This window comes from Jaminaea rosea (assembly GCF_003144245.1).
Source record: "Jaminaea rosea strain MCA 5214 unplaced genomic scaffold BDZ90scaffold_6, whole genome shotgun sequence".
Taxonomy (NCBI): domain Eukaryota; kingdom Fungi; phylum Basidiomycota; class Exobasidiomycetes; order Microstromatales; genus Jaminaea; species Jaminaea rosea.
In genome coordinates, this window is record NW_020289980.1 from 407449 (window position 1) to 431462 (window position 24014).

The 24014-nt window shown below is 60.2% G+C and overlaps 9 protein-coding genes across 9 annotated transcripts; 4 read left to right on the forward strand and 5 right to left on the reverse strand.

The window, feature by feature from the left end:
- The first annotated feature begins 1120 nt into the window (after positions 1 to 1120).
- On the forward strand, positions 1121 to 3798 carry BDZ90DRAFT_170957 (hypothetical protein). Its single transcript, XM_025503690.1, has one exon. The coding sequence runs from the start codon at positions 1479 to 1481 to the stop codon at positions 3495 to 3497; it is 2019 nt and encodes a 672-aa protein (XP_025362365.1). The 5' UTR covers positions 1121 to 1478; the 3' UTR covers positions 3498 to 3798.
- Positions 3305 to 5322, reverse strand: BDZ90DRAFT_232149 (hypothetical protein). The gene is made up of 4 exons (XM_025506145.1): positions 4734 to 5322; positions 4253 to 4643; positions 4075 to 4173; positions 3305 to 3983 (listed from the first exon to the last, which is right to left on the reverse strand). Exons 1-4 carry the CDS (start codon positions 5273 to 5275, stop codon positions 3651 to 3653), a joined length of 1365 nt encoding a protein of 454 aa, XP_025362366.1. The 5' UTR covers positions 5276 to 5322; the 3' UTR covers positions 3305 to 3650.
- A 562-nt stretch (positions 5323 to 5884) lies between these two features.
- BDZ90DRAFT_252247 (hypothetical protein) lies at positions 5885 to 8775 on the reverse strand. Its single transcript, XM_025507756.1, has 2 exons — positions 8379 to 8775; positions 5885 to 8304 (listed from the first exon to the last, which is right to left on the reverse strand). Exons 1-2 carry the CDS (start codon positions 8738 to 8740, stop codon positions 6162 to 6164), a joined length of 2505 nt encoding a protein of 834 aa, XP_025362367.1. The 5' UTR covers positions 8741 to 8775; the 3' UTR covers positions 5885 to 6161.
- A 102-nt stretch (positions 8776 to 8877) lies between these two features.
- BDZ90DRAFT_279527 (nucleoside hydrolase) lies at positions 8878 to 10602 on the reverse strand (the record flags this gene model as incomplete). The annotated part of the gene is made up of 4 exons (XM_025509187.1): positions 10191 to 10602; positions 9538 to 10131; positions 9018 to 9475; positions 8878 to 8958 (listed from the first exon to the last, which is right to left on the reverse strand). Exons 1-4 carry the CDS (start codon positions 10249 to 10251, stop codon positions 8878 to 8880), a joined length of 1194 nt encoding a protein of 397 aa, XP_025362368.1. The 5' UTR covers positions 10252 to 10602.
- Positions 10603 to 10652: 50 nt separating this feature from the next.
- BDZ90DRAFT_232151 (Clavaminate synthase-like protein) lies at positions 10653 to 11932 on the reverse strand. Its single transcript, XM_025506146.1, has one exon. The coding sequence runs from the start codon at positions 11915 to 11917 to the stop codon at positions 10739 to 10741; it is 1179 nt and encodes a 392-aa protein (XP_025362369.1). The 5' UTR covers positions 11918 to 11932; the 3' UTR covers positions 10653 to 10738.
- A 224-nt stretch (positions 11933 to 12156) lies between these two features.
- Positions 12157 to 17083, reverse strand: BDZ90DRAFT_279529 (hypothetical protein; the record flags this gene model as incomplete). The annotated part of the gene is made up of 3 exons (XM_025509188.1): positions 16279 to 17083; positions 12739 to 16188; positions 12157 to 12664 (listed from the first exon to the last, which is right to left on the reverse strand). Exons 1-3 carry the CDS (start codon positions 16863 to 16865, stop codon positions 12157 to 12159), a joined length of 4545 nt encoding a protein of 1514 aa, XP_025362370.1. The 5' UTR covers positions 16866 to 17083.
- Positions 17084 to 17267: 184 nt separating this feature from the next.
- BDZ90DRAFT_252253 (hypothetical protein) lies at positions 17268 to 18525 on the forward strand (the record flags this gene model as incomplete). The annotated part of the gene is made up of 1 exon (XM_025507757.1): positions 17268 to 18525. Exon 1 carries the CDS (start codon positions 17317 to 17319, stop codon positions 18523 to 18525), a length of 1209 nt encoding a protein of 402 aa, XP_025362371.1. The 5' UTR covers positions 17268 to 17316.
- A 623-nt stretch (positions 18526 to 19148) lies between these two features.
- BDZ90DRAFT_171290 (hypothetical protein) lies at positions 19149 to 21475 on the forward strand. Its single transcript, XM_025503691.1, has 2 exons — positions 19149 to 19456; positions 19529 to 21475. Exon 2 carries the CDS (start codon positions 19597 to 19599, stop codon positions 21286 to 21288), a length of 1692 nt encoding a protein of 563 aa, XP_025362372.1. The 5' UTR covers positions 19149 to 19456; positions 19529 to 19596; the 3' UTR covers positions 21289 to 21475.
- Positions 21476 to 21780: 305 nt separating this feature from the next.
- On the forward strand, positions 21781 to 23410 carry BDZ90DRAFT_171301 (hypothetical protein). The gene is made up of 5 exons (XM_025503692.1): positions 21781 to 22000; positions 22077 to 22525; positions 22617 to 22767; positions 22847 to 23004; positions 23075 to 23410. Exons 2-5 carry the CDS (start codon positions 22275 to 22277, stop codon positions 23262 to 23264), a joined length of 750 nt encoding a protein of 249 aa, XP_025362373.1. The 5' UTR covers positions 21781 to 22000; positions 22077 to 22274; the 3' UTR covers positions 23265 to 23410.
- Positions 23411 to 24014: the final 604 nt, after the last annotated feature.

Sequence of the window (24014 nt, forward strand, 5' to 3'; positions counted from 1 at the left end):
GGAGCCTCCACTCCGAGCGGAGTCGTTGGGCGTGAAGAGGGCCGCGAAGACGGCCTGGAGGAGGGGGCCGACATGGTGTGTGGGGGCGGGGAGAGTGTGGGGAACGAAGGGGAGATGGTTGGAGAAGTCATCTCACTAAATCTTCTCCCCTTTTGTCAATGGGGGGGATAAAGGCAAGTTCGGTGTCGTCCTCGCCGTCCTCCGGTTCCCAAGCTCTCTCTTTCGCAGGAAGTGACCGCGTCTGGTTCAGCCGGTGCTCCGCTTGACGCTACGACACGACAATCTCTCTTTGCCTTTGCAGTGCCCTGCCTCACAACTGCACGTCGAGCAGCAGCTGTGCAGCCAACGATTTGCTCGCAGCCAGGCAGCAGCAGCAGCAGCCGTCAGACGTAGTGCGAATCGGGTGGAGCAGCCAGTAGTGCCAAGCAGGCGGATCGTCAGCCCCGCTCAGCCACTTGCGATGAGCAGCGCGCTTGGATTTCATTTCGTCGTTGATTTTACTCGGGCGACTCGGCCGCTTCGGCGGATGGGACGAGACGTCGCGACAAAAAAGGAGGGCAAAATCCCCGCGTCCGGTGCGAAAGAGAAGGGGGTACAGGCAGGAAGAGGCCAAGCGTACCAAGCCCCATCAGAGCCTGACCTGCGCCGAGAGCGCAAAGCGAACCATACTCGTTCCCATCGTCGTCGCCTTCGTCGTGCGTTCGGCCAGCAAGCTCGCCGTCCTCCTTTTTTCGTCGTCGAAGAAAGGGTTTCGCCAACTTAGCTGGCCGACAGAAGGGTGGTGACGCAGCGCTGGGTCGGCCGGCATATCCGAAATGAAGCCTTCAGTCGTCGGCTGCCTTAGCCGCCGCGCCTCGCTGCCTTCCTGATTGGCGATTGGCAGGCAGGGAGCCCAATGCGAGATCATCCAGGCGAGCGGGTCCCAGGGCTTGGAACGCAGCGCGTGGTGGGAAGAAGTCGACGAGCGAGAGGATTAGGGACGGCCACGTCGAATGCGACGACGACGACTTCGAAGGGCGAGAATACCGAGCGTGGGACCATGACCGCAAGGTTCGTACGTGAAGACACGTCTAAATCAGTCTGCTTGGAAGGCAAGCGTCGAGTGGATTAGAGCTCGGTGTGAATTTCTGCCTTTTGAGCAAGGCTGGGCGGGGCGGGATGGGGGTCACGGGGTCGTGAGACATGCTTGCACGATTGGGTTCAGAACACTGAGGAGCCACATGACATGGACTTGCCAAGATAGGCTCGCAGAGACAGCAAGGACCGGGCTTGTCATTCCGTGAGATTGGCAGGGAGCAATGAGCAACAAGGAGCAGCCTCGTGAATGAAGGATCGATGAGAAGGCGAGTATGAAGGGAAAAGGAGCCGCGGCTGGCCGACGACGGGAGTGGAGTCGAATGGGAAAAGTTGACCTCGTGGCGGCATGAGGACGACTTGCGCATTCGCCTCAGGGATTATCACTTCACTCAGACATCAAGATGTCGTCGTTGCGTGGCTGCAGAGCTACTCAGCGATTGTGGGCCATCACGAGCACACACACGGCTAGGCAGACGCAGATAGCTGCCACTCGACGCCATCTTCATGCCTCGCCGCTCCTCGGCACCCAGGACTCATCCTCGAGGTCCTCTGGCAAGGATGCAGCAGTTCAAGATGACTATGATGAGCCCCGTGAGCCCCATGAACCGATTGCAGGTCCATCGTCCACAGCTCTCGACCAAGATCCAACGGAAGCCTCACTAAATGACATCATCGGCGGTGGAATGGACACGCCGCCTCAACCTCCCTCGTCATCTAGCTCAGCATTCGATGACCTCTTCAGCGGTCCCAATCCATTTCCGCGAGCAGAACAATCCCAATTCGGCGCTCAGTACGATCCTGTTCGCCGCGAAAGAGGAGCACCGCCGTCTCGACGTCCCACAAACTCGTCACGATACCATTTCGAGGACAGATACAGCCAACGCGGGCGTCGACCAGATCAGAGACTCTCCCCTGCTGAACGCAACCGCAGCGGGCAAAATGCCGAGTCTCGCATGAGCCAGCAGGAAAGAGACACTTGGATGAAATTGCTCGACGATATCAGCGGAGCCTTTGATGGAATGCCTGGAGGCAGCGAAGGAGGCAAGCAGCCTGGTGATCACTTCACTCCGCTGGAGCGCTTCGTCCATCGTAATCAGCTACATCCTGCCGATGCGTCGAGCGGCCAACGCATTCGTAGTACTCGCGACGCTGCATCACGCACAGCCCGTGCCGCGGCCGCAGAAGAGGCTACGCTGCTCCGTTTGGCCTCCTTGGGTGAGCAAGGTGACTTTGGCCTTGCCGCTCGTATGGAGCAAGGGGAGCTCGCCTCTGCTGTGGACAGGGCAGAGCAGGCCATGAACCTCTGCGCAGACGAGGCCGAGCTTTGGGCATGGGCGGGACGGGACGTCTTTGGCTTCGATGCCGACGAGTATGCACGGCGGGTCCGCAAAGCCAAGCTTGATACGGAGGCAAAGGTGGGCAGGAGGATCTTGGGACGGGCTGGCAGCTCGAACCAGCAGATTGAGGAGAGTCAAGCCGCAGCGCCCGCCAGGCAAGACCCGGACATCAGCAATCCTTCGACGCTCTCACCGCCGTACGGCGTCAACACCCCACTCTACGCCCCCGTTCTGCATCGCCTCTTTCTTCAGCTGCGCAACCGCTTCAACTCTCCACACTCAGCGCTTTCCCTCCTCCACATCGTCCGCTCACTGGGCCCGCAATCCCTGGTGCTGGGCTACACGCCCGAGCTACTCGGAGAGGCTGTGACCACAAGGTGGGAAGCAATGCGCGATTTGGGTGGAGCGTGCGATACGCTTCGAGACGCAAAAGCCGTAGGAGCATTGAGCAGACGGCAGCGTAGGAGACGCCCAGCTTCGATTGGGGCGGAGGGGGAGGATGAAGATCGTAGCCCTGTAGACGCGGTAGTCACTGCAGTCGCCAAGGTCAGCGAAGAGGCGCGCATGGATGTATTGCACGTCAGGACGCAGCATCTCCTTGAGGAGGCCGATAGGCGCGAGCGTGAGGCAGAGGAGGGCCGAGTGGCAGGAAAGAGCAAGAAAGAGCACGACGACTTCTTTGCTGACTGGCTCAAAGACGACGAGGACGTCTCGAAGCTCGAGGAGCCTACGGAGCCTAATGCAGCGGAGAAGGCGCCTCCGACTACGGTCACCACTGCCAGCTTACCCCTTCCCGCTCTAGACGCGCTTCGCATCGTAGACGAGATGAGCGGTTTGGCAGGGCTTGCTCGCTCCTCCAAAAGGCGAGAGTCAGCCGCGTTAAGAGGTGACTTATCTCGCCGACGAGAGCGTGGAACTTCTGCTCGTGAAGGGCATCGGAAGAGAGACGGGGAGAGGAGAGGTCCGAAAGGCGGGATCAGGGGCGAGGGACAACGTGATCTCGTCGACTTTGCCCCGTCGCCCAGCAGAAGGGAGGGAGGACGTCGAGAGCGCGATCCGCACTCCTCATGGGGCTTCTTGTGAGCGGTTACAGCCCGTAGCAATGCCTATCGCCCTCTAGTCCTCGTATCGTATCGTACGCGCGTGAGATTGGTGGGTAACCCGAAAAAGAAAACAGAGCGTGAAGCAAAAGCAATGAATGCCAGATGCGCTTGCGCTTCCTCCTGCGCGCTCGCACTACTGCCTCTCCCTGCCTACGTCCAGCCATCGACTATCTCCTACTCCGCTCCACCCACTCTTGCCCTGATGCTCCTCCCTAAACTTTGTGGTCGCCCTGCCCCATCCACTCAGCTCCCCTGCAACTCTGAGATCCCAGGGCAAGCTATCCCTGTAGACTCCTTGGAGGCCCAAATTGTCTCCGGGGCACCAATTCAGAAGATCGGCAATCTCTGGCGCCGAGGTGTAGTAAGGGTGGAACCGTCGGGTGGGGTTTCGATCGCGGCGCTTGGAGAGAAGACGTCCATGGCAGCCATACATGTCTCGCTCGAAGAGGGCAAAGCCTTTGATTTTCTGCGAGCGCGAGCGGGCGGGGCGAGGTCAGGCGTGTGAGTGAGCGTTCGTCTTCGTTGCTGGTCATTTCCCCCCTCGTTGGCGTACTCACCTCTCCCTCGTACTCCGGCTTGGTATCACCTTGGTCGTCGATGCCAACATAGTGGAACCGCTTCTGCCCACGTACGAAGTTCTTGATCGGCCAGCGGACCTGAGGAAGCGAACAATAGATAAATCAGCACTTGCTCGTCAGAATCGTACGCTGCGCTGCACTGCGCCGCTCTACGCACCGCCTTGGCATGCAACTCCTCGAATCGGCTCTTCTTCATTCCATAACCGACCACGGTGATCCTCTCTGGGTAGACCCCGGTGTACTCCCTGAACCTCGCAATGCTAAAGAGGAAGTTCTGGTACGAATCCAGAGCAAAGTTTTCCGTCGTCATCCTCACGCCTGCCAGACCCTTTGCCGTTGGCACTCCAGCATTGGCATGCGCTCCCTTGCCAAGGACGTCGTCGCTGCTTGCGCTAATTGCTTTCGAGTTGCTCTTGTGAGAGTGTGAGGACGTGGAATTAAAGGAGAAGTCGAAGCCTTGCAGCGTGGGGATGTTCATACCCGAAGCGATTGCGAGGGAGAAGTAAGACTCGGCTTCTGTCTGGAGGGAGACGGTGCGTGTCTGGCCACTGCGCGAGCGAGAGCGTGAGAGGATGATGATCAGCGTCAGTGATCGTAGCCAGCCAGGCTTGCCTTTTGGATGCAGCTTTCGAACTCACCCGCTGAAGACAAGTAGCGCCTTGGGATCGGCATCCGCAATCTCCAAACCTTTCTCGATGTGCTTCCAGTAAGTCTCGATGCTCCCTCCCACCTGATAGGGCTCCAGAATCCAATTCTCGTCCTTACTTCTGCCCTCAAAGTCACATCCCGCCCAAATAGCGTGTCCCGTAACAATGACGAGATGATCGAGTCTATTTGACCCGGGCGGTGGGGCGGGCAAGTTAGCCTTGAGCTCATCAGGCGTTGTCCCGTGGAAAGAGGACCAAGATGCGAAGCCTCTCGGTGGACGAGAGGCACCACCTAGGGCGAGGTAGCGTAGGTTGAGGAGCATGGACAACGCTGTGGCTGAAAGGAGGAGGACAATTCCCAGATTGGTGACCCGAGAGCGAGCGGCCAATCGATCTCGTAGAGGAGCATTTGGTCCAGTTGCTGAGCCATTGGAGAAGGCGAGGGAGATGGCTGATTTGCGGGCCCTTTCGTTGGCACCTGATGAGGAGCCAGCCCCGCCGCCGCTCGAGAAGAGGGACGACGACGACGTCATGCGGGGGGCGTGTGCGCGAGCGCGTGTGAGACTGTGGTAGTGTTGGTGAGTTGTTTGGAGAAGCAGGATGGAGTTGGGACGGCGAGAAATCCCCAAGTCGACTTCCAAGTCGATGTGCAAGTCGATGTGTGACGGCCGGGAAGCGGAGCCCAACCAAGTCGCTGCGCCCCTCGGCCTGCCCGCCCTCCCGCCTGCCCGCCTCCTCGCCCGCTCCGCCTCTGCGGGTCGGCGTTGATGGACAGGTGCGTGTGTGTGCGGGAGAGAACAGCCAAAGGCGGGGCGGGGCGGGCTAGCAGCGAGCGAGCGGGCCAGACGAATGTGAATAGAAGCAGCCAGCTCCCAGCTTCAACGACGTCAAGTGTGGCAGGCTAGAAAGTGGTGGTGACAAGGAAACGATTCGTCGCCAGATGGCACTCACTGGGACGGTTGAGCCGGAAACGTCTCGATCGCACGCTCATCGAGATGACTCGCAGCTCGTGAGGAGCGGTCAGGTGTCTGAACGGGCCACGAGACGCGGCCAACCACACCGTCCCAAGCCCTCAGTGCAGGTCATGGGCAAAGGCGGCCCTCACTTCCTCAGCTTCACTAGCATCGATGCTCTACACGCAAATCTGCTTGAGATCATCGTCGACTGTCTTGACAAATGCCTTGTTACGCCGTAAGCTCGTCAACCGCGACCTCAACGCCAGACAGGGAATAGCCGGTACGACTCCTTCTCCCTCACTGGCCTACCCAAGCTGCATCGACGCGGCCACCTTCCCTCGGCACCATGGCGCATCTGGCTACACACACACAAAACAGCTCAGCCTATCACTACTCAAGGTCCGCTTCCACTCATCACGAGTGCTCTACTTGCTATGCCCTGGGATTTCGTCATGCCTAAGCCTTACTTCCTGAACCAACCCCCGAGCCAGCCTCCCCCACTCTTCTTTGCGGGCTGCTCGTCCTCGCCCTCGTCGTCCTCCTCCCCAGCCTCAGCCGCAGGCGCAAACTCTTCGTCTTCCTCAGTCTCTTCCTCGTCATGCAACTCAAGCTGTTCCGCCTCATGGAAGTCATCCTCTTCCTCCCCAGTAGCGCTGACCACCGAGTGCTTTCTGGCACCGCTAGCTGCGACGGCAGCAGACGGCCCCTTCTTAGCCACGCTGCCTCGCGCAAACTCCTCCTGCCAAATCTCATCGACCCTTGACGCCTCCTGCACATCCACAGGATCGAAGTCGACGTGCCTGAGCGCAAGCGAGCGCAACTGCTGCCCAGCCTTGCTCTGCGTAAGAGACATGGCTGCGGGAGGTACAGCGCCCTTGGCCGCGCCGTGTTCAAGAGCCCACATCTCGCGCTGCGTACGCTTGAGCTCGTCTTGCACCAATGCTTCGCCACGCGAAAAAGTCTCCTCGCTCATAGCAGGTGGAACATCTGCGTCCATCTCCTTGGCTACCTCCTGGTCCTCCACAAGATCTGCTGCCTGCCTTGCTTGGCGCAATGAGAGCCCTGCTCGTCGCAGCAAGAGGCACGCCTCATCGCGCTTGCCCGCAAGGCTGTGCGCCCTTCCGAGGTGACGCAGCATTTCTGCACGGTACCACGCAAGCTTGGCGTCAATGACAGTCGAAGCGTCCGGGTCAGACTCGACAATGCTGAGCCCAGAAAGGGAGATGAGAGCCGCCTCGCAGGTGTCGTGGAGCTTGGCCAGCGCCGGAATCGTACGTGCAACGTGACGACGTGATTGGCCCTCAGAGACGAGTTGACGTCGTGCGATTTGAGAACGTTGACGCTCCAGGCGCTGCTTTTTTGCGCCGATGCAAGCGGGGCGACGCTTGCTTGCGCGTGGCGAGGCGCGGGGACGTTTGGCCAATGAGCCAGGTTGGGGCTTGCGAGGTTCCTTTTTGGAGACCTCGCGTCTGGGCTTGCTGCTGCCGCTGCTCTTTGCCTTCGGTGCCAAAGTTCCAGACTGCTGCCTCTCTTTTCTCTCCTCGCGCTTCCTCGCCTTCTCCTCTACCTGCTCTGCCAATCTCGCGCTCCTCCTGACCTGCAGTGCGAGGAGACGGTATCGCAACCACTCGTGAGCGACGCGCAGGTCCTCTCCCACACGCTCGTAGCGGGTAGAATGACTCTTAGCCAAGGCCTCGGCATTGTCGTCAACGAGGCGGCGAGCAACAGCTTCTCCGTCGGTGAGGGCGGCGAGCGCCCCGTCGAAGGGGTCCTTGGTGGAGCGACTGCTTGCAGCTGCCGCGGCGCGAGATGAGCCAGAGCTCTCGCCGTTGTTGGCAGGGGCAGCTTGGCCGCGCTTGCGAGCGTTTCGCTCAGCATGAGAGAGACGCTGCGGCTTGCGATCGGTACGGTCGCGGCGGCCAGTGGATTCGCTAGTAGCTGCGCCGACGCCGTGCTCCTTCAACGATGCTTCCTCCTTGCGCGCACGCTGCACCGCATCGACCAATTCGGGGTTCCTCACAGGCACTACTCTGTCCCTCCACTCAATCTGTACCGCATCCTCCTTGCTATCGCCGACCTTGTTTGCCGTCTCATTCAACGACTTGATCAAGATCGAGTAGTCCGGGCAGACCTTGTCCGCATCAACGCCATCCACCGTCTTTCGAGTCACAACGTCCATATCTTGCTCATCCTCGCCGAGCTGGTAGGCGCAGAATCGCATCTGTGCCTCTCCTGCGTCTACGAACGAGTTGGCGAGGGCTTCACTGCGACTGTCCGGGCTGGAGCGGGCCAGAGCGGCCAAGAGGTTGCGAGCGACGCAGAGGTGCTGAAGAGCCGCCTGCCAGTCTCCCTTGTCAAAGAAGTGGGACGCCTTGATTGTGAGGGTGTATGCTGCGATTTCGGAGCGAGAGCGGACGTCGACGCGAGACGATCCCAGAGATTCGGCGAGGCTCGCGAGCTGCTGAGACCACTGGACAGCCTTGCGTGCTCGACCAAGGCCGCGCTTGCGCAGAGCGGGGTCCTCGCCTTGAGTGTTGGATTGGGACCGAAGGTCCTGGGAGTGAGCCCAGGCTCGTTCGGCCTCAAAGAGCAGGAGTTGTGCGGGGCTGGCAGAGTGGTAGCAGAGGCGCATAGTCAGCTTATGGATTCGCAATGAACTTCCTTGCTAGCTTGCACTCACCGATCGCTGATCATCGCAGCAACATCGATCGTCTTCTCAGTGAAGACGTTACCGCCCTTTGCCTTGTCAGCAGCACTCTGCGTCACCGCCGTCTGCTTCTTCTTTCCGCGCTTCGATTGCTGCTTCTTCTGACCTCCCTTGCCAGTTGTAGCCGGTGGTGCACCATGCTTCTCGTCCTTGTGCGTAAGGTTCAAAGTCTGGCGAAGTCGGTGCGCCTTCTTTGTGCAGAAATGACGGTATCGCTCATAGTCGTGCTGACGCATTCCGTGCTCATTGCGGGCCTCGTTGACGAGGCGCAAGAGGGGCAGCGATATGTGAGCGGCATTGCCGCTCGGCGCCGCTCTGGTCGTGTCCAAGCGCATCGTGGAGGATAAGGAGGATGGTAGAGGAATGAAGCAGCGAAGGAAGGACGAACGGACGGGAGGGCGAGTGACGCCAAGTCGACTGGCTCGAGCGGCGCGCGCCCACGTGGCTTTAGGATCACGCTATGCTATTCAGGCTACGAAGACACGCCCAGCTGCTTTCGCCGTTGAGCACACCGCTCGAGGCATGCGAAGAACATGTCCCAGAGTTTCTCGACCTGAGGAGGTGAGACAGGTTGTCAGTCGGTGCCTCTCGCTCGTCCAAGCGCGCACTCACGTCGAGATGCTCAAGCACGATTGCGTTCCGCCCTCCTCTTCCCCACCACTCTTCCTCCGGCCGTTGGCACGTCTTGGCATAGAAGTCAATGACTGTCGAACCCATCGCCAGACTATGCGCAGCCGTCTCGACTTGTACTTGATATCGCTTCGGAGGCGCGCCCGTAGTTGGACAATTGAATAGCTCCGGAGCCACAACGTAAGCAACAGCAAGGACGTCATGTACAGGCGGGCCAGAAGTGAAACCGAATTCGCTCTTGTATGTGTCGGCGAAGAAGGTGACGACTGATGCGAGGGTGTCACAGAGCGCTTGATCACCACATTGATGCGCCTGAAGCCGCTCGAGATGGGAGCGTCCGAAGATGGCTTGGTGCGTTACGTTCAGGCCGGCCATGACTACGGGGACGTCGAAGTTGAAGACGATGTCTGCCGCTTCAGGATCGACGAGGATGTTGAACTCTGAATACGAGGCCGAGGATCAGCACTTATCGAACGGTGTATTCAGGTCATGGTCTGCTCACCTGCCAGCGGGCCACGATTGCCTCTTGTACCAGGCGGGGCCCCACCCATGATGACCACCTCCTCAATACCCTGCTCGACCAGATCGGGAAAGCCGCGCATTAGGAGGGCAACATTCGTCAGCGGTCCCGTAGCGACGATGGTCATCTTGGGCAGGCCCTTCTTGATGCGATGAGTGAGTAAAGCGTGCCAGAAGACGAGTAGCTCTCCGGGCGAGGAGCGCGGTAGGAGATGTCGTTGCTGCGGCACATCATACGACGCCCAGACCCTCTTTTGCACCTGTTCGCTGCCCAGTGACGGCAGACCAGTCACGCCTCCTAGCCCATCCTCGCCGTGGATATCAGGGTCGCTGCGTGGCAGCTTGTTGAGCGGCACCTCGGAACCGCAGAAGAGGTGTACTCCGTCTGATTCGAAGTCTCGCGAGTGCTTGGGGAGGGCAGCCCCGTAGAGGGTCAAGAGACGAGCCGCATTGGCGTACGTAGCTGCAACAGGAGCATTCCCTGCCACGACTGATACACCAAGGAGGTCAAGGGCCGCAGCGAAATTGCTGCCGCCGGTACAATTTTGCGGGGCAAAGAGTGCAAAGAGCAGGGCAACTGTGCGTGGCACGTCAGCATTGCCTAGGCGCTTCCCCTGCGACTTGTGTTCTGCTCACTCGCATCATCATGCCCAGGGTCGCAATCAAGCCAGATCGGCTTGCCATCGCTACGCGCCATGCTGCTGCTTGACGCTGCTTGAATCAGGTTGATAGAGAGAGAGGATGCAATTAACGCCGATCGGCGGACTCATGGGCTCATGCAGCTGTCGGGAACAAAAATGTTATCGTCTGGCCGCCCCGAAGGGCTTCCTCAATTTAGAGACACTTGGCAGTCTAATTATTTCTTGCAGGCATACGGACCTACGTATAGGTCCCGAATGCCTGAGGAGATCGCTCCACACACTTCGTCAAGCGTCGCTCAGCGGTGGCCAAGCCGCTGGGCTAAGCTCTCCGCGGCCCAGGCTGAAGGAGAAGAAAGCAACCTGATGGGCAGATTCGGCCTCGCTTCGGCATTTCGCTGCCTTCTCCACCTTCGCCGGACCGGTCCGAGCTGAGAAGACCATCGTATCAATCTCAAGGGGCAGCTTCAGGTTGATTGAATCGATTGTGATATATATGGGTAGCAGTCACGAAGAGCGCAATGCATCGTCCAACGCGCTTGACCATCACGCTCCCACCTTGCCGTACCACCGCTGAAATGTATTCGGGTGACTTCTAATCAATGACCTCCACGCCGTGTGTCCAAACTCCTCCGTAGCAGAGCCATGCAAATCGCCTTCTGGCACAACCGTCTTCCTGCCTCCCATCCTCTTCTCAGCATCGCGACTCTCCTCCTCCTGCAATGCCTCTGCGCTCATTTCCCCGCGTGGTATAGGGTCAATGACGGCTCGAAGGGACGGCATCGAAAAGTAAGGCAGGCTGACCCTGCCATCCGGGGAGGGATAGATGTGCACACGATGCGTCGCTGCTCGGATGAGGCCGCTCGATACGCGCTCGAGTTGCTGGCCGAAGTTGACGAGAATGCAGCCGGGTTTGTATGGCACATCGATCCATTGGCCGGCCACGTCTTCCACTTGCAGGCCAGGTTGCTGGTCCGTTGCGAGGAGGGTGATCCAGCCGCCGTCACGATGAGCGCCGACGCCCTGCGGATTGCCTTCGCTTCCGTACTTGACCAACTTCATGCGCTCGTAAGGCAGGAAGCGCGGTAGTGCATCCTCAAGCTCGGCGTCGGTCGGAGGGGTGGATCGCTGCGCGAGTGCCTTGATCTTCTCAAACCCTTCCTCCTTTCCCTCCAGCCCGAGGCAATCGCCTAACCTCCCCTCCTCCACGCCCAAGGCCATCTCAATCGCCTTTGTCAGGTGCACCGTAACCTCCTCCGCCTTCTCCATGTACGACAGCACAGCGTCTCTCAGCTCGGGAATGGACGCTGGGAACTGATTGGGCCCATACAAGTTCAAGTAGTGCGGCTGCAGACCTTGAGGAAAGGCAGGCGACTCGATTCCCAAATCGATCTGTTCGCGGTTGTCGGGTTTGTCCTGTGTATGCTCCAAACCCAAGCCGGACCAGCCACGGAAGTGGCGAGACTTCTCCTGCTCGATGCTGCGCTTCTCTTCAGGGGAGGTGTGGTTGGAGGAGAAGAAGCGACGAGTGAGAGCGAAGAGGCGATCACGTTCTGATTCGAGGGGCGAGTCGGAGAGGTAGAAGAAGCCGAGCCCTACCATGGCACGGCGAAGGGATGCGATGGTGGAAGGGGAGGTGAGGTTCGGATAGGAGAGGACCAATGAGAGGGGTGAAGGGCCGCCGTCATCCTGGGCTGCGTTCGTGTTGGTAGCTGTGGGTGACATGGTTGCGTGTGGTACGAAGTCAAGAGGAAGCACGCGGGCGTAGGGCCGGCGGCTTCTCGGTTGATGCGGGGGCCTGCACGGGCCCAATATTGGCTGCAATGACGTGGGCCAATGGCAAAGTCACGCGACGCACGCACGGCTCTAAGAGTAGATCGATATTCGAGGCATAGGTAACAACAGGTGTATGAGAGTGAGCGAGCGAGCGAGCGAGCGAGCGATGCGATAGTGGGCTTCCGCGCCTAGTCCTCCTCCATCGTCTCGTTGCGGCGCTTCAGCTTGATTTTCATGCCGCTCGACGTGCCAGGGCGACTGCCAGAGGGAGCAGCAGATGCGCCGCGGTTCTCGTCATCGTGACCGCCGTCCTCCCCATCCTCCTCCTGCTCATCATCTCCGCCCGCATGCCCATTTGCACCGCCCTCCGACGTAGGCAGCAGAGTGCCAATCGCGCCACTCGTACCACTCGGCCCCGCAGCCGAGACTGGAATGTCAGGCAAAGGGTCCTCTGCGCCGGGCAACCCACTGCCCGGCACGAGCTGCTCGTACGTCGCATCGAAAGCGCGCTGCAGCTCCGTAGCATCGACGTACACGTAAGACCCTTCTTGATTGTAGAGCTTGGCGTTGCGCACCATCAAGTGGAAGTCGTCGCGGCACTCGGACACGGTCTTGTAGGACTTGGCATCGATGCGGCGCTTGATTTGGCGTAGGGCGATGGGCCGCTGAATGATGACATGGTAGTCGGGGTAGTCACTGGCGGGGCATGAGAAGCGGGTCAGTCTTTATTCATTGTCGCGCGTCTCGGTGCGTCTCGGCGCGGTACTCACCTCTTCTTGGGAATGTCCTGGAAGAGGCGCGACCTCTTGTGCCCGTCCTCAGGCGCCACGCTCCCGTCTGCAGCTCGGTAGCACTGAAGGAGTACCGCAGAAATGTGCTGGCGAACCGGGTCGTCGCCGGCCTTGCGTCGCTTGCCACCTGCACGAGCGTCTTGGCTGCTGTCCACGGACGCAGCGGGGGAGAGAGCATTGCCACGCTTTCTCTTACGCGCCGACCCCGCTCCGTCGTCATCGTCGTCGTCGTCCTCATCATCCTGGATCGCTGCGGGCCTACCACGCTTGCCGCCCTTCTTGCCTCCCTTGCCCTTCGGCTGTGGCGTGCTGGCCGGCTCAGGCGAGGCATCCACACTCTCACCCTGCATGGCCTGCTTAGCCCTACGCTTCTCCGCTCGCTCGCGCTTCTTCTCAACCACGTCCGCCAGATCGACGTCCTCATCCTCCAAAGCGCGTAGGAACTGATCCTCCGTCAGCCCATCATCGTAGTGTACCACGTTGCGCTTGCGCACCGCAGGCTCGTCGTCCGCCACGCTCGCCTCGATCATCTCTGCGTCAAAGTCGCGTTGATAGAGGGAGGGGAGCTCCTGCTCGCTCACGAGACGGTCGGGCACCTTGCCCTTGTTGCCGAGCGCTTTCCATTCGGCCGCCTCCATCTTCTCTCGCTCTGCATCAATCTCGCGGAAGCGTACGCGCTCGTGATCGCCACGGGCGAGGATCTCGTTGAGCTCTTCGTCATTGAGGTCACCCTCTTCTTCGCCTTCGTCGTCATTGTCGTCCTCGAGCATGGCACGCAGCAGGTCTTCGCGCTCTTCCGCAGTGGCCTGATTGTCGAACTTTCCCGCCTGGATGACCTTGCCGTCGATTTCGAGCTTGTACTGCGCGCGGGCCAAGATCTGCTCCTCGACTGACTTCTCTGTCACCAATCGCAGAATGCGCACCTCCATCTTTTGTCCGATGCGGTGGGCGCGGTCCTGAGCCTGTAAGTCCTGGTGCGGGTTCCAGTCGGAGTCGTAGATGATGACAGTGTCGGCGGTCTGCAGGTTCAAACCGAGACCACCCGCACGAGTCGACAAGATGAAGACGAAGTAGGGGCTGTCTGGCCGGTTGAACTCGTAGAGCAAGCGCGATCGGTCGTCGGGCTTGGTATTACCATCCAGTCGCAGGTACGTGTGGTTGCGGAAGCGGAGGAAATCTTCCATGATGTCCATGATGGCCGTCATCTGGAAGAAGATCAAGACGCGGTGACCCGTAGCCTTGAGCTTGGGGAGCAGGCGGTCCAGCAGCTCGAACTTGCCGGCAACGCGGTAGAGATCTGGGCCGTTGCCCTTTGTCGGGTTCATCGTCACCTCGACCTGCTCGAAGACGTACGGGTGGTTGCAGATCTTGCGCAGCTGCATGATGGCGTTTTGCAATCCGCGAATGCCCTGCGGCTTGCCCTTCTTCGCACTCGCGATGCTGTCGTCCCCGCTGATGATCATTTTGTGCTTCTTCATCTGCTGGTACAGCTTGACCTGGAGGGCAGACATCTTGCACTTGATGACCTTTTCGACCTTGTCGGGCAGCTCGGACTCGACGTCCTTCTTGAGGCGTCGAAGCAAGAAGGGACGCAGGACCTTGTGCAGACGCTTGATGATGAGCAGTGCCTCTTCTTCGTTGAGCTGCATGCTGTTATCGCCCGCACCAGCCTGCGCAAACGGCGAGTTGAACCATTCGTCAAAGGACTTGACGGAGTTGAAGATGCGCGGGAGTACGAAATTGAGCAGCGCCCACAGCTCAGGCAGGTTGTTCTGCAGCGGCGTTCCCGTGAGCAAAAGGCGATATCTGCTCGTGTAGAACTGCGTGAGCGTCAGGGTGAGCTTGGACTGGGTATTCTTCATACGGTGTCCCTCGTCGATGATCATGTGCACCCATCGAATCTTGCCCAGCAGGTTCTTGTCCTTGATGATGTACTCGTACGTGGTGAGGAGGACTTGGAAGTCGCCTTGGCGGATGCGGCCCGCCGCGGCTTTGCGCACATTGGGTGTGCCCTTGTACGTCACGACATTAACGCTCGGGGCCCACTTGTTGAACTCGTTGACCCAGTTGGTGAGGGTAGAGAGCGGCACAATGACGAGGAATGGGCCGTTTTGACGCTTGTGCTCGATGAGGAACGTGATGAGCGAGATGGTCTGAATGGTCTTGCCCAGCCCCATTTCATCGGCGAGGATACCGTTGAGGCGATTGTTGTAGAGGGAGACCATCCATTGGAGACCCTTGATCTGGTACTCCTTGAGCTTGCCGCCGACCAAGATAGTGGGCTGCTCGGTGATGCGCTCGGTGATGCGATGCGCGACGGAGTAGTAGTCGGTCTTGTTGCTGCGCGAGTCGCCCTCCTCCTCGTCTTCCTGCTTCTGTGCTCCGAACATGGTCTCGTCGACGACGCCGCCAATCTCCTGGTTGGCCTGCTGGCGTGCCATTTCCTCGGCGTGGGCTGCGGCGTTACCTGCGCGCTCTGCTGCAATGGCGTCGGCGTGCACGGCATCGTTCTGTTGGGCCTGGATGCTCTGCGCCAACCCGCTCAGGTAGGCGTCTGTCTGACGGATCAAGTGCGTGATACGAGTGTCCTTGGCCGTGTCGATGAGCTTGAGGTAGGCCTCCTCGTCGTCTGCACGCAGCGCATTCAGACGCTCTTTCGCGACTCGCTCGATTCGACGCTGCTCCTCCTTCTCCGTCTCGGTGTGGAAGCGATGCATGGCTTTGCCCATGCGTTGTGCGTGGGCGTACGCGGAGGCGTGCGCCTTTTGCAGCTCTTTGCCGTGATTGCAGATTTCCAGCAGGTAGTCGACTTGACCTTGCTTGGCTTGTCGCTCACGCACCTGGCGCTGTTCGCGCTCCATCAGCTCCGTCTTTCGCGCGTCTCGCACGGTAGTCTTCTTCCAGCGACGGTACCCTGTGCGATCCATGCCCAGCGATGTGGTGTACGTGAAGCCGTGGACGAGCTTCTCGCGTGTAGAGCGCTGAAGGTGACGCAGATCCAGCGACTTGAGCTCGATCAAAGCTCGCAGCTTCGCGGAGTCGTGCTCGAGCGTCTCTTCCGTCAGTACGTCGTCCTCCGGGCTGTCCTGGCGCAGGGTGGACGGCAGAGATTCGAGCTCTCTTCGGCGCTGCTCGATGCGCGCCTCGATGAAGCGGTTGCGCTCGTCGTAGAGGGATTGAGGGTCCAGGCCCCGTGGAAGCAGGCTCGGAATGAGCATGCGCTGTTGCTTGGCGAGGGTGACGTGTTGAGGTCCCAGCCCTGGCTTGGACAGGTACGACCATGGCTGGCGGAACGAGTTGTAGGGGTAAATTTCGCTCTCTGGATTGTGGGATGGGGAAGGAGGGCGAGTGATGCCGTCTGCGCCTGCGGAGTGTACGGCGAGGGCGGCTGCTGCGACGCGACCACTTTCGCCCATGTCAGAGTACGGGCTGCGGAGATGCGTGGGGAAGACGAGCACAGGGAGGCAGGAGGGATATGATCAGCGCCAGCAAATACGAGGTTGCTCTGCTCGTACGTACCCCATCTTGCTCCTCAACTCGGCCATTGCCGTCACCCGCCCAAAGATGGCATTTTGAATGTCCACGGGCACTGGCATGTTGCGCGAGATGAGCTTGTACGCCATGATCTGGGCCTTGAGCGCTGCCAGCTGGTCGGGCGTGAAGCTAGCAGTGGGTGCGACAGGGGTTGAAGCTGACCCGTTGGCCGTCTCTGCGGGGGCTGTCGCGGCGTCGTTGCCATTCGTCTGCGTCTGAGATGTGGATGCTGATGAGGAGCTCGCCGCCGGTGTCGCCGTCGCGCCGGCCTGCTGAGCTTGAGCCGCCGCCACCGCCTGCTGTTGCTGTTGCTGCTTCATTGCCTGGTATCGCGAGAAGGTCTGGAACAACTTGAGGAGCTTGGCGTACTCTTGACTGGTGTTCTCATTCTCGCCTTGCTGCTTGAGGACAGTCATTCGTTGGACGAGCTGCTGGAGCTTTTCCTTGTTCATGCCGGCGAGCATGGCTTGCATCTGAGGGGGAATCCCAGGCGTCGATGAGGATGACGGAGCATTGCCGTTGGCGGGCGATGAGGCTGCGTCGACCGCTGGGCCGGATGCGTTGCTCGCCATGATGGGCGTGGGCGCGGGATGACCACGCGTTGAGACGAGGGGCGGATGCAATGAGGGTGAGAGACAATGTGGTGACAGTGCGACTGTTGCTGCGACCAATTGACGTCGGCGTCTCTCTCGCGCTGGTATCGCGGACACGGAAGTGGTTGACGCAGCTAGGTGCGGCTACTTCTCGTCTCGACTCGACGTGCTCGTCGTCGCGGTCGTCGCGGATGGGATAACGAGATGAGAGAGCGAGCAGCCCGAGCAGCCGCGAGACCAGCCACGAGAGCAGCCCGGGGCGGACGCTGTGCACGGGGGCAGAGAAAGCCACGTGGCCTCACGTGCCCGGAACGGAGCCTGATGCCCAACTCGAAATACGGACGGAAGTGGCGCAATCTTGCCTGCCTCGGCGGGCCTTCACGTCACTTTTGCCATCCTACCATCCCCTCTCCTGCGTGCGGAGGCCAGCATGGCCGACGCCTCCCCACGACCTCGTGCGCGGCACGACTACCTCGTCGGGCTAGCCCTTCTCTTGCTCGTCGTGCTGCTCTGGACGGGCTCCAACTTCCTCACCAACTCGCTCCTCACCAGCGGGTGGGACAAGCCATTCGCTGTCACCTACGCCAACACGTCCAGCTTCGCACTCTATATGGTGCCGTTTGCATGCGCTCTGCGGAGGAAAGCGAGCAGGGGCAGGGGAAGAAGTAGGAGGAGTGATGCGGGGGTCGTACCGAGCTGGGCGACGAAGCTGGGCTTCTCGTTGCCGCTTCAACGGCGGGACGAGAGGAGGGACGAGGAGGAGAGACTCATTGCGGGCGGCAGAGGACTGCGCGCTGCCTCTCCAGATATCTCGCGACGGCCATCCTCCATTGACGGCAGACGGCCGCTCACCGCCATCACACCCCTCGTGGCGACTCCTCACGCTGCACAGCTCGCTCCGCTCACGGTGCGCGAGACGGCCATCCTCGCGGCGCAGTTCACACTCGTCTGGGTTCTCGCCAACTACTGCCTCAACGCCTCCCTCGCCCTCACCTCCGTAGCAAGCAGCACCACCCTCTCTTCTGCATCCGGCTTCTTCACCCTCGCCCTCGGATCCCTGACCGGCGTAGAGAGGTTCTCTCCCGCCAAGCTCGTCGCCGTGTGCGTCTCGTTTGTGGGTGTGGCGCTCGTGACCCACGCAGACGCCGTAGGAGCCCGCGCAATCAATGCTCCACTCGGCGACGCCTGCGCACTGGCCTCCGCCTTCTTCTACGCCCTCTACGTCACGCTCCTCAAGCTGCGCATCCAGAGCGAGGACCGCGTCAGTATGCCCCTCTTCTTTGGCTTTGTGGGCCTCTTCAACATCTTTACGCTTTGGCCTGTCGCGTTGATACTCTCGGCCACCGGAGTCGAGCCGCTCGAGCTTCCGCCAGACAGTGCGACTTGGGCAGGCGTCGCGGTGAATATGGCAATCACTTTCGTGAGCGACTTTGCCTACCTCCTCTCCATGCTCAAGACGGCACCACTCGTGGCGACTGTGGGATTGTCGCTCACGATCCCGCTCGCTGTGGTGATCGATGTGATTCGCGGCACACACTCGGGTGGATGGAGGGCGGATCTGGGGTCAGCTGCCGTGCTCTTGAGCTTCGTGGCGATTGGGTGGGATGACAGTCGCGTTGACGATGTGCAGGCTCAGTAATAGATTTCATTGCGAGAGAAGTTGCAGGTGGCAGCGTGAAGGCAGGCTACGCGTGTTGTGGTGGCAGCAGCATAGAGCAAGCTGACTTCTAGTGGGTCGCTATCAATTGCTCTCTGGCAGCGAGCTCTGCCTCACAAAGGGAGAGACCATATCGCTGCGCAGTGCCCTAAAGCCGGGTAGGCAGCCTGATTCGGACGGCATTCGCGATGGTGGGGGGGGCCGACGACTCCAGTGCGGTGCGCACCGCCACGTCACCCGGACTTGACGGCCGACGGGCGTATACAAGGCTGACTCAACCATTGCTCTCGGGTTGCGGCGGCGAGGATCGGCGAGCACGAAGCATGACTCATCGTCTCGTTGGGTCACCATCCACCTCACACCTCTCCTGAGGCCTTCGAGAGAGCAGCAATGCTGAACTGAAGGAATGCACGCCGCTGAGTTGCGCAAGCTACCCTTCGTGAAGAGCAGGAACAAGGATGGGACTTCTCGGCGCCTCGCTCGAGCTATGCCGTCCGTGCACGGCGGCGGGCTGAGCCACGTGGCCGCGACGCGGGTTGGGTTGGGCTGGCTTCATCTCGCTCGCACGGGCTACGCTGGCTTCATCTCGCGCCGCCTCGTCCGCTCAGCTCTTGCCTTTCGATCCTCATCTCCCATCTCGCCGCCCCGCCTCGAGCACACCAATGAGCACGCACGCTGATCAGAGCGCAGCACTCAGCTCGCAGGCATGGTAGCGGTGATCGTCAAGAGCGTCACGTCAAGAGCAGCCAACGCTCCCCCGGTGAGATCCATTGGCGTACGCGGGCCACCACGGATGGAGATCAATCCAAGACGTCGCCCCCCGCACGTTGATGTCAACAAAGGCGCAGCACACCAACGCCATGGCTGCCATTAAACTCTGAGTTTGTTTGCTGGGTGCAAGCCTTCCGCAGTGGTGAGTCAGCTCAGCCCGTCGTCCCTCTCTCATCATGCCAGAACTAACTCCTCGTCTCTCCACCACGCGCAGGGCTCACTCTCGCGCCGCTACTCAGCAAGAGCCACCAATGCCCAGGAAGATCAGCAAGCACCTTATCAATGACGCAAGCCGACGACCCAGTGCTTCCTTCTCTCGTCTCCTGGCCCACCTGCTCAGCAGAAAAGCGATTGTCCCAGCTCGCCATCGCTCAGCACAACCCATCGACAACATGTCAATGTCCTCCACCGCACAGCAAGAGTGCGCCACCTGAAGGCCTTGGTGGTCACGACGACAGCTCGGCCGCTCCCCCCCATCTTGGCGGTCACAGGTACAATGCGTTCAATCTTGGACATCATGGCTACAGCCCTCCCGGCGTCGACGCTGCCGTTCCCACAGTACCCTCTCATCCAGGGCCTAGCAGCAGCAATGGCGCCTCGCCACGCCCTTACCAGCGCAGGGGGCGCAAGAAGGTATTCTGGTCCCACTTCGACTACGAGCTCGTGCTCAAATGCATTAGCAGCAGGGGTGTCCCCACGAAAGGCACGCTCTTCGATTGGACTGGCGTAGTCAGCGAGATGGACAAGAGGGGTCAAAAGCGACTCAAGTCTTCCCTCCGCTCCGCTCGAGCATTTCATCCTGCTCTCTCCGCCGACACTGCCACCGTTGCCCTCACACCGATGCATTACCTCTTCCCGCTCCTCCGTGAAGTCGTCAACGTCGCTGGGACTTTTGCTGCTTCGATCATGTGCCGCCGGCTGGCGGACGAAGCCCTAGAGGCAGCCGATGCTGGCAATACGGACGCTCGTGATCTCACGCCCGAGCTTGGCAAGGCGGCAAACAACGAGCAGAAGGCTTTCGACGACTGGGCTGCGGAGAAGGCTGGATCTCGCTGGGACTTGGGTCAGGACGACTTCGAATGCTCACAGACGTCGTACCGCATCGCTCGGGAGGCCTGGGCATCCGCCAGGCGACCAATTGCCACGTACGCTGCCTCGCCCGTCTCCGGCCCCTCGTCTGGCCCGCCAAAGGTGCTCGCCCTTGGCCGTTTCAGCTCTCCGGCAAACGCGATCAATGTGTGGTCCGAACTGATGTTCGCTTTGATCGCCATCGATGCCCTCCGAGCGAGCTGGCACTGCTTCGAAGCAGCAGCTGGCTGCTACGCCTTCAGCAATTGGCGAGGAGACTGGCACCTGGACGTCGAGACCCGTGTGGGTAGCGCCGTTGCTGGCCTCGCTCGCAAGCAAGGCAGCGAAGACACGGTGGACGACGACAGCGACGACGAGAACGACGAGAAGGACACGCACGCCCTCTTCAACGACATCATGGAGCTATTTGCGCAGGCGACACGCATCGTTCTTCCTGCCGAGGCTGGTCTGGCGTCAGACAAGGAGTCCTTGGCCTTTTTCGTCAGGCACACCAAGGCTGACTGGGTCTGGGCATACATCGACAAGAACGGAAAGATGCGCTACGAGACCTACAGCTCTGCGCAACTGCTGGCCATGTTGGAGGGGCGCGAGGACCCGCCGGAGGGTTCCACCATCCTCGATGCTCTTGCGCGCGGCGAAGCTCGTCGCCAGCTGCAAAGGACAGCATCAGGCTTCTCTCCCTCGCCGCAGCGCCACACAGGGTTCAAGGCTGTGCCCGACTGGCTGGCGGCCTTCAGCAATGTCGCTGTCGCAGCCTCGACTGCGATGGTGCCGAAGTGGACGCTGAAGATGATCACCCGCCACGACAGCGCCAAGAGGCATGCAATGAGCTTCAAGGTCGAGGACGAGGGGGATGAAGAGCTCAAGTACTGCAAGACGTACTGAAGGGATCCAAAGGAGGTGAAGGAGATGCTAGACCAGATGGAGGTCAGCAAGAAGACGAAGAGAGCGGCGGGGATGAAGGCGGAGAAAGAGGATGAGAAGGAAAGGGAGAGGGAGGAGAGATGGAAAATCTGCCCTTTGGGATCAACAAGCTGCCGTAAGTGTCACCTCTGCTGATACCTTGACATGAGTAGCCGCTGACTCTTCTGCACACCTAATCACTCTGACAGTCAACGCAGCCAAAGGGCAGCAGCAGGTGGGACAGAGTAAGGCAGAGTGGGTGGCGGAGCACTGGGCGAAGGAGCACAAGAGCGACCACAGGACGTGTCCTTGGGGGGCAGTGAGGGGCAAGGGCGCCTGCGCGGAGTTCAGCGCTATGCAACAGAAGACGCATAGCACTGTCCTGGAGCACGCCAGGCAGCACGAGAAGGAGGAGGAGGAGACAACGAGCCTCTTCAGTACTGCAAGACTGCTACGCTACCTCTTCGTCGCTACCAGCCACGTGCAGCTCGACCCTCGCTGCTCCTCCGCCACGCCCGTCTCGTCTTTCATTTCTTCTCGCTATCGATCACCAATGCCTGCGACGACCTGACTCCGACAACTTCTGGCGCAAGGGAGAGGTCAACTACGAAGCCCTGACCCACTTCGAGGGCGATCCAAGCTCGGCAGAGGTCGACGCCATGCCTGCTGGCCCGCGCAAGAAGCACAACGACAAGTGAGTACGAGAGTCGAGCGCATCGTAGTCACATTCAAGTGCAGCATCTCAACCTGCTCGTCCGCTGCGCGTGCAGGGTTTCACCATTTCAACACCTGCCTATCCAGCGCCGCCCATTCTCCTACACCTTCATCCACAACGGCAAGGACTACACACATCTCGTCAAGTTCGAAGGGCGACCCCACACCTGCTACGGTCGACGCGTCGCAGCTCACTTCCGCCTCTGCTCTGCTGCCTGACACGGCGGGTCAGCGAATGAGCGGGGCTGGTTTGGATGTCAGCCGCTAGCCAGCCAGCAGTCGAGATGCTCAGTCAAACCAGTCGAGGCGCCCATCCCCCTTCTTGCGTTCTTGTCCTCTCGTCCTTCCCAATCGGTCCCGCCTACACCATGGCTCGCATTCCCTTCACATACACTTTTATTTACAAAGGCAAGGACTACACGCACCTTGTCCGCTTCGAAGGAGACCCTACGCCTGCCGCGGTCGATGCGATGCCCGCTGATGAGCGGAAGAAAATGAAGGACAAGTGAGTACAAGAATGAGTCGAGCGCGTTGTGGTTGCGCCCTCTCACGCCCTCTCACGCCCTCTCACGCCCACTCGTCTGCTCCTCACTCAGGTACTGGCAGCGAGTCAAAGCTGCCAAAAAGGACATCGAGGCCGAGGAGGCCGAAGAGCGGGTGGCCAAGCGCGCCCACAAAGAGGCCAACGCCATCGAGGGCCACCTCCCTCGCCCGAAGGCGCCGAAGGAGGACGCGGAGGCCAAGAGGGTAAGCAGCTGTTGCTCACTACGCCGTGCGGGCCCTTGACTCAGTACAGACCGCGCCTTTGCCTCTCCGTGCGCACCAGGCTCGTCTTGCGGCCGTCGAGGCTAGCCTGCCTCCTGGTCTCTCCGCTCGTGCTGTCAAGCAGGCCAAAGATGACAGCACCAAGGCCCGCCGGGAGGAGGCGCTGGGGGAGGAAGGGCGCAGGCAGCTTGGGGAGAGCAAGGCTGTCTTTCAGCAGCTGTACGTTCATCGTTCCATCCACCCTGCGCATTCGACGAGTCTGACCAAAGCCTCTCCTTTTTCGCACCAGCTTCCACAATGACTCGCGCGACGGACGTCCTGAAAGGCGAATTGACAACAATCGCCGATCCCTCGAGCGTAAGGGGCGGGAGGGCCGCGCTGCGCAGCGCCACGGGCGAGACGAAAGGGAAGGCTATTCACGCGATAACAGGAGTTGCTCGGATCGTACTGCCATCTGCTCGAAGCTACCATATGCGTAGCCCCTCGGCATGGCGATTGATCGCCTTATCTTACGAGCACTCATCGCAATCGCATAGCTGACCGGCGATACGACCAATAGCTTGTGGGCGTATCACTTTGCACAACTCTCGCCTGATCCTCGAAATCGCGAATGATGTGCAGAAGACGATGCAAGAGGACGATGAGACTGTAGATCCTGACGCGCTGCCTCGAAAGACGACAGCTCACGCGGGCCGGTCTTGCCGTGGTGTGCTAGCGTTCAAGGATTCACCGTGCCGCAGCCGTTCCCGGAGCGAGGTGGTCAGTCGGCATCAATGTACGAGGTGTGAAGTCGAGTCCTCGCTCTGCGTCTCGGGCACAGAGCCGAGGCCTCGATTGGAGTTGGTCGCGTCCAGCAAAAGGAGATTTCTTAGACGAGCTGATCGACCATCGCCATCCCTCCGTAGCTCTGATCGCGTCGGCGTGGAGTCACCGCGCATAGCTTCTCCAGCAGCTCTTGGGCGCCATCGTAAGAGTTGCGGCTGCTTTCTGCCCTTCATCGCCCCTGCCTCGTCCGTCCTCTGCTCTCTCGACTTTCCTGCGGCCCCTGCTCCCCTTCTCTCGCTTGCCTTCATTGAGCCAGCACCTTCTTCGCGCTGTATCGCGAGATGGACTCGGCAATGCCGAGTCCATCCGGCCTCGTCAGACGTATCAAATCGAGCTGACAGGCTGCTCTACGCCTCAACCGAGTACCGCATGGCAGTTCTCGTCCAGGACGCTGAATCGACCAC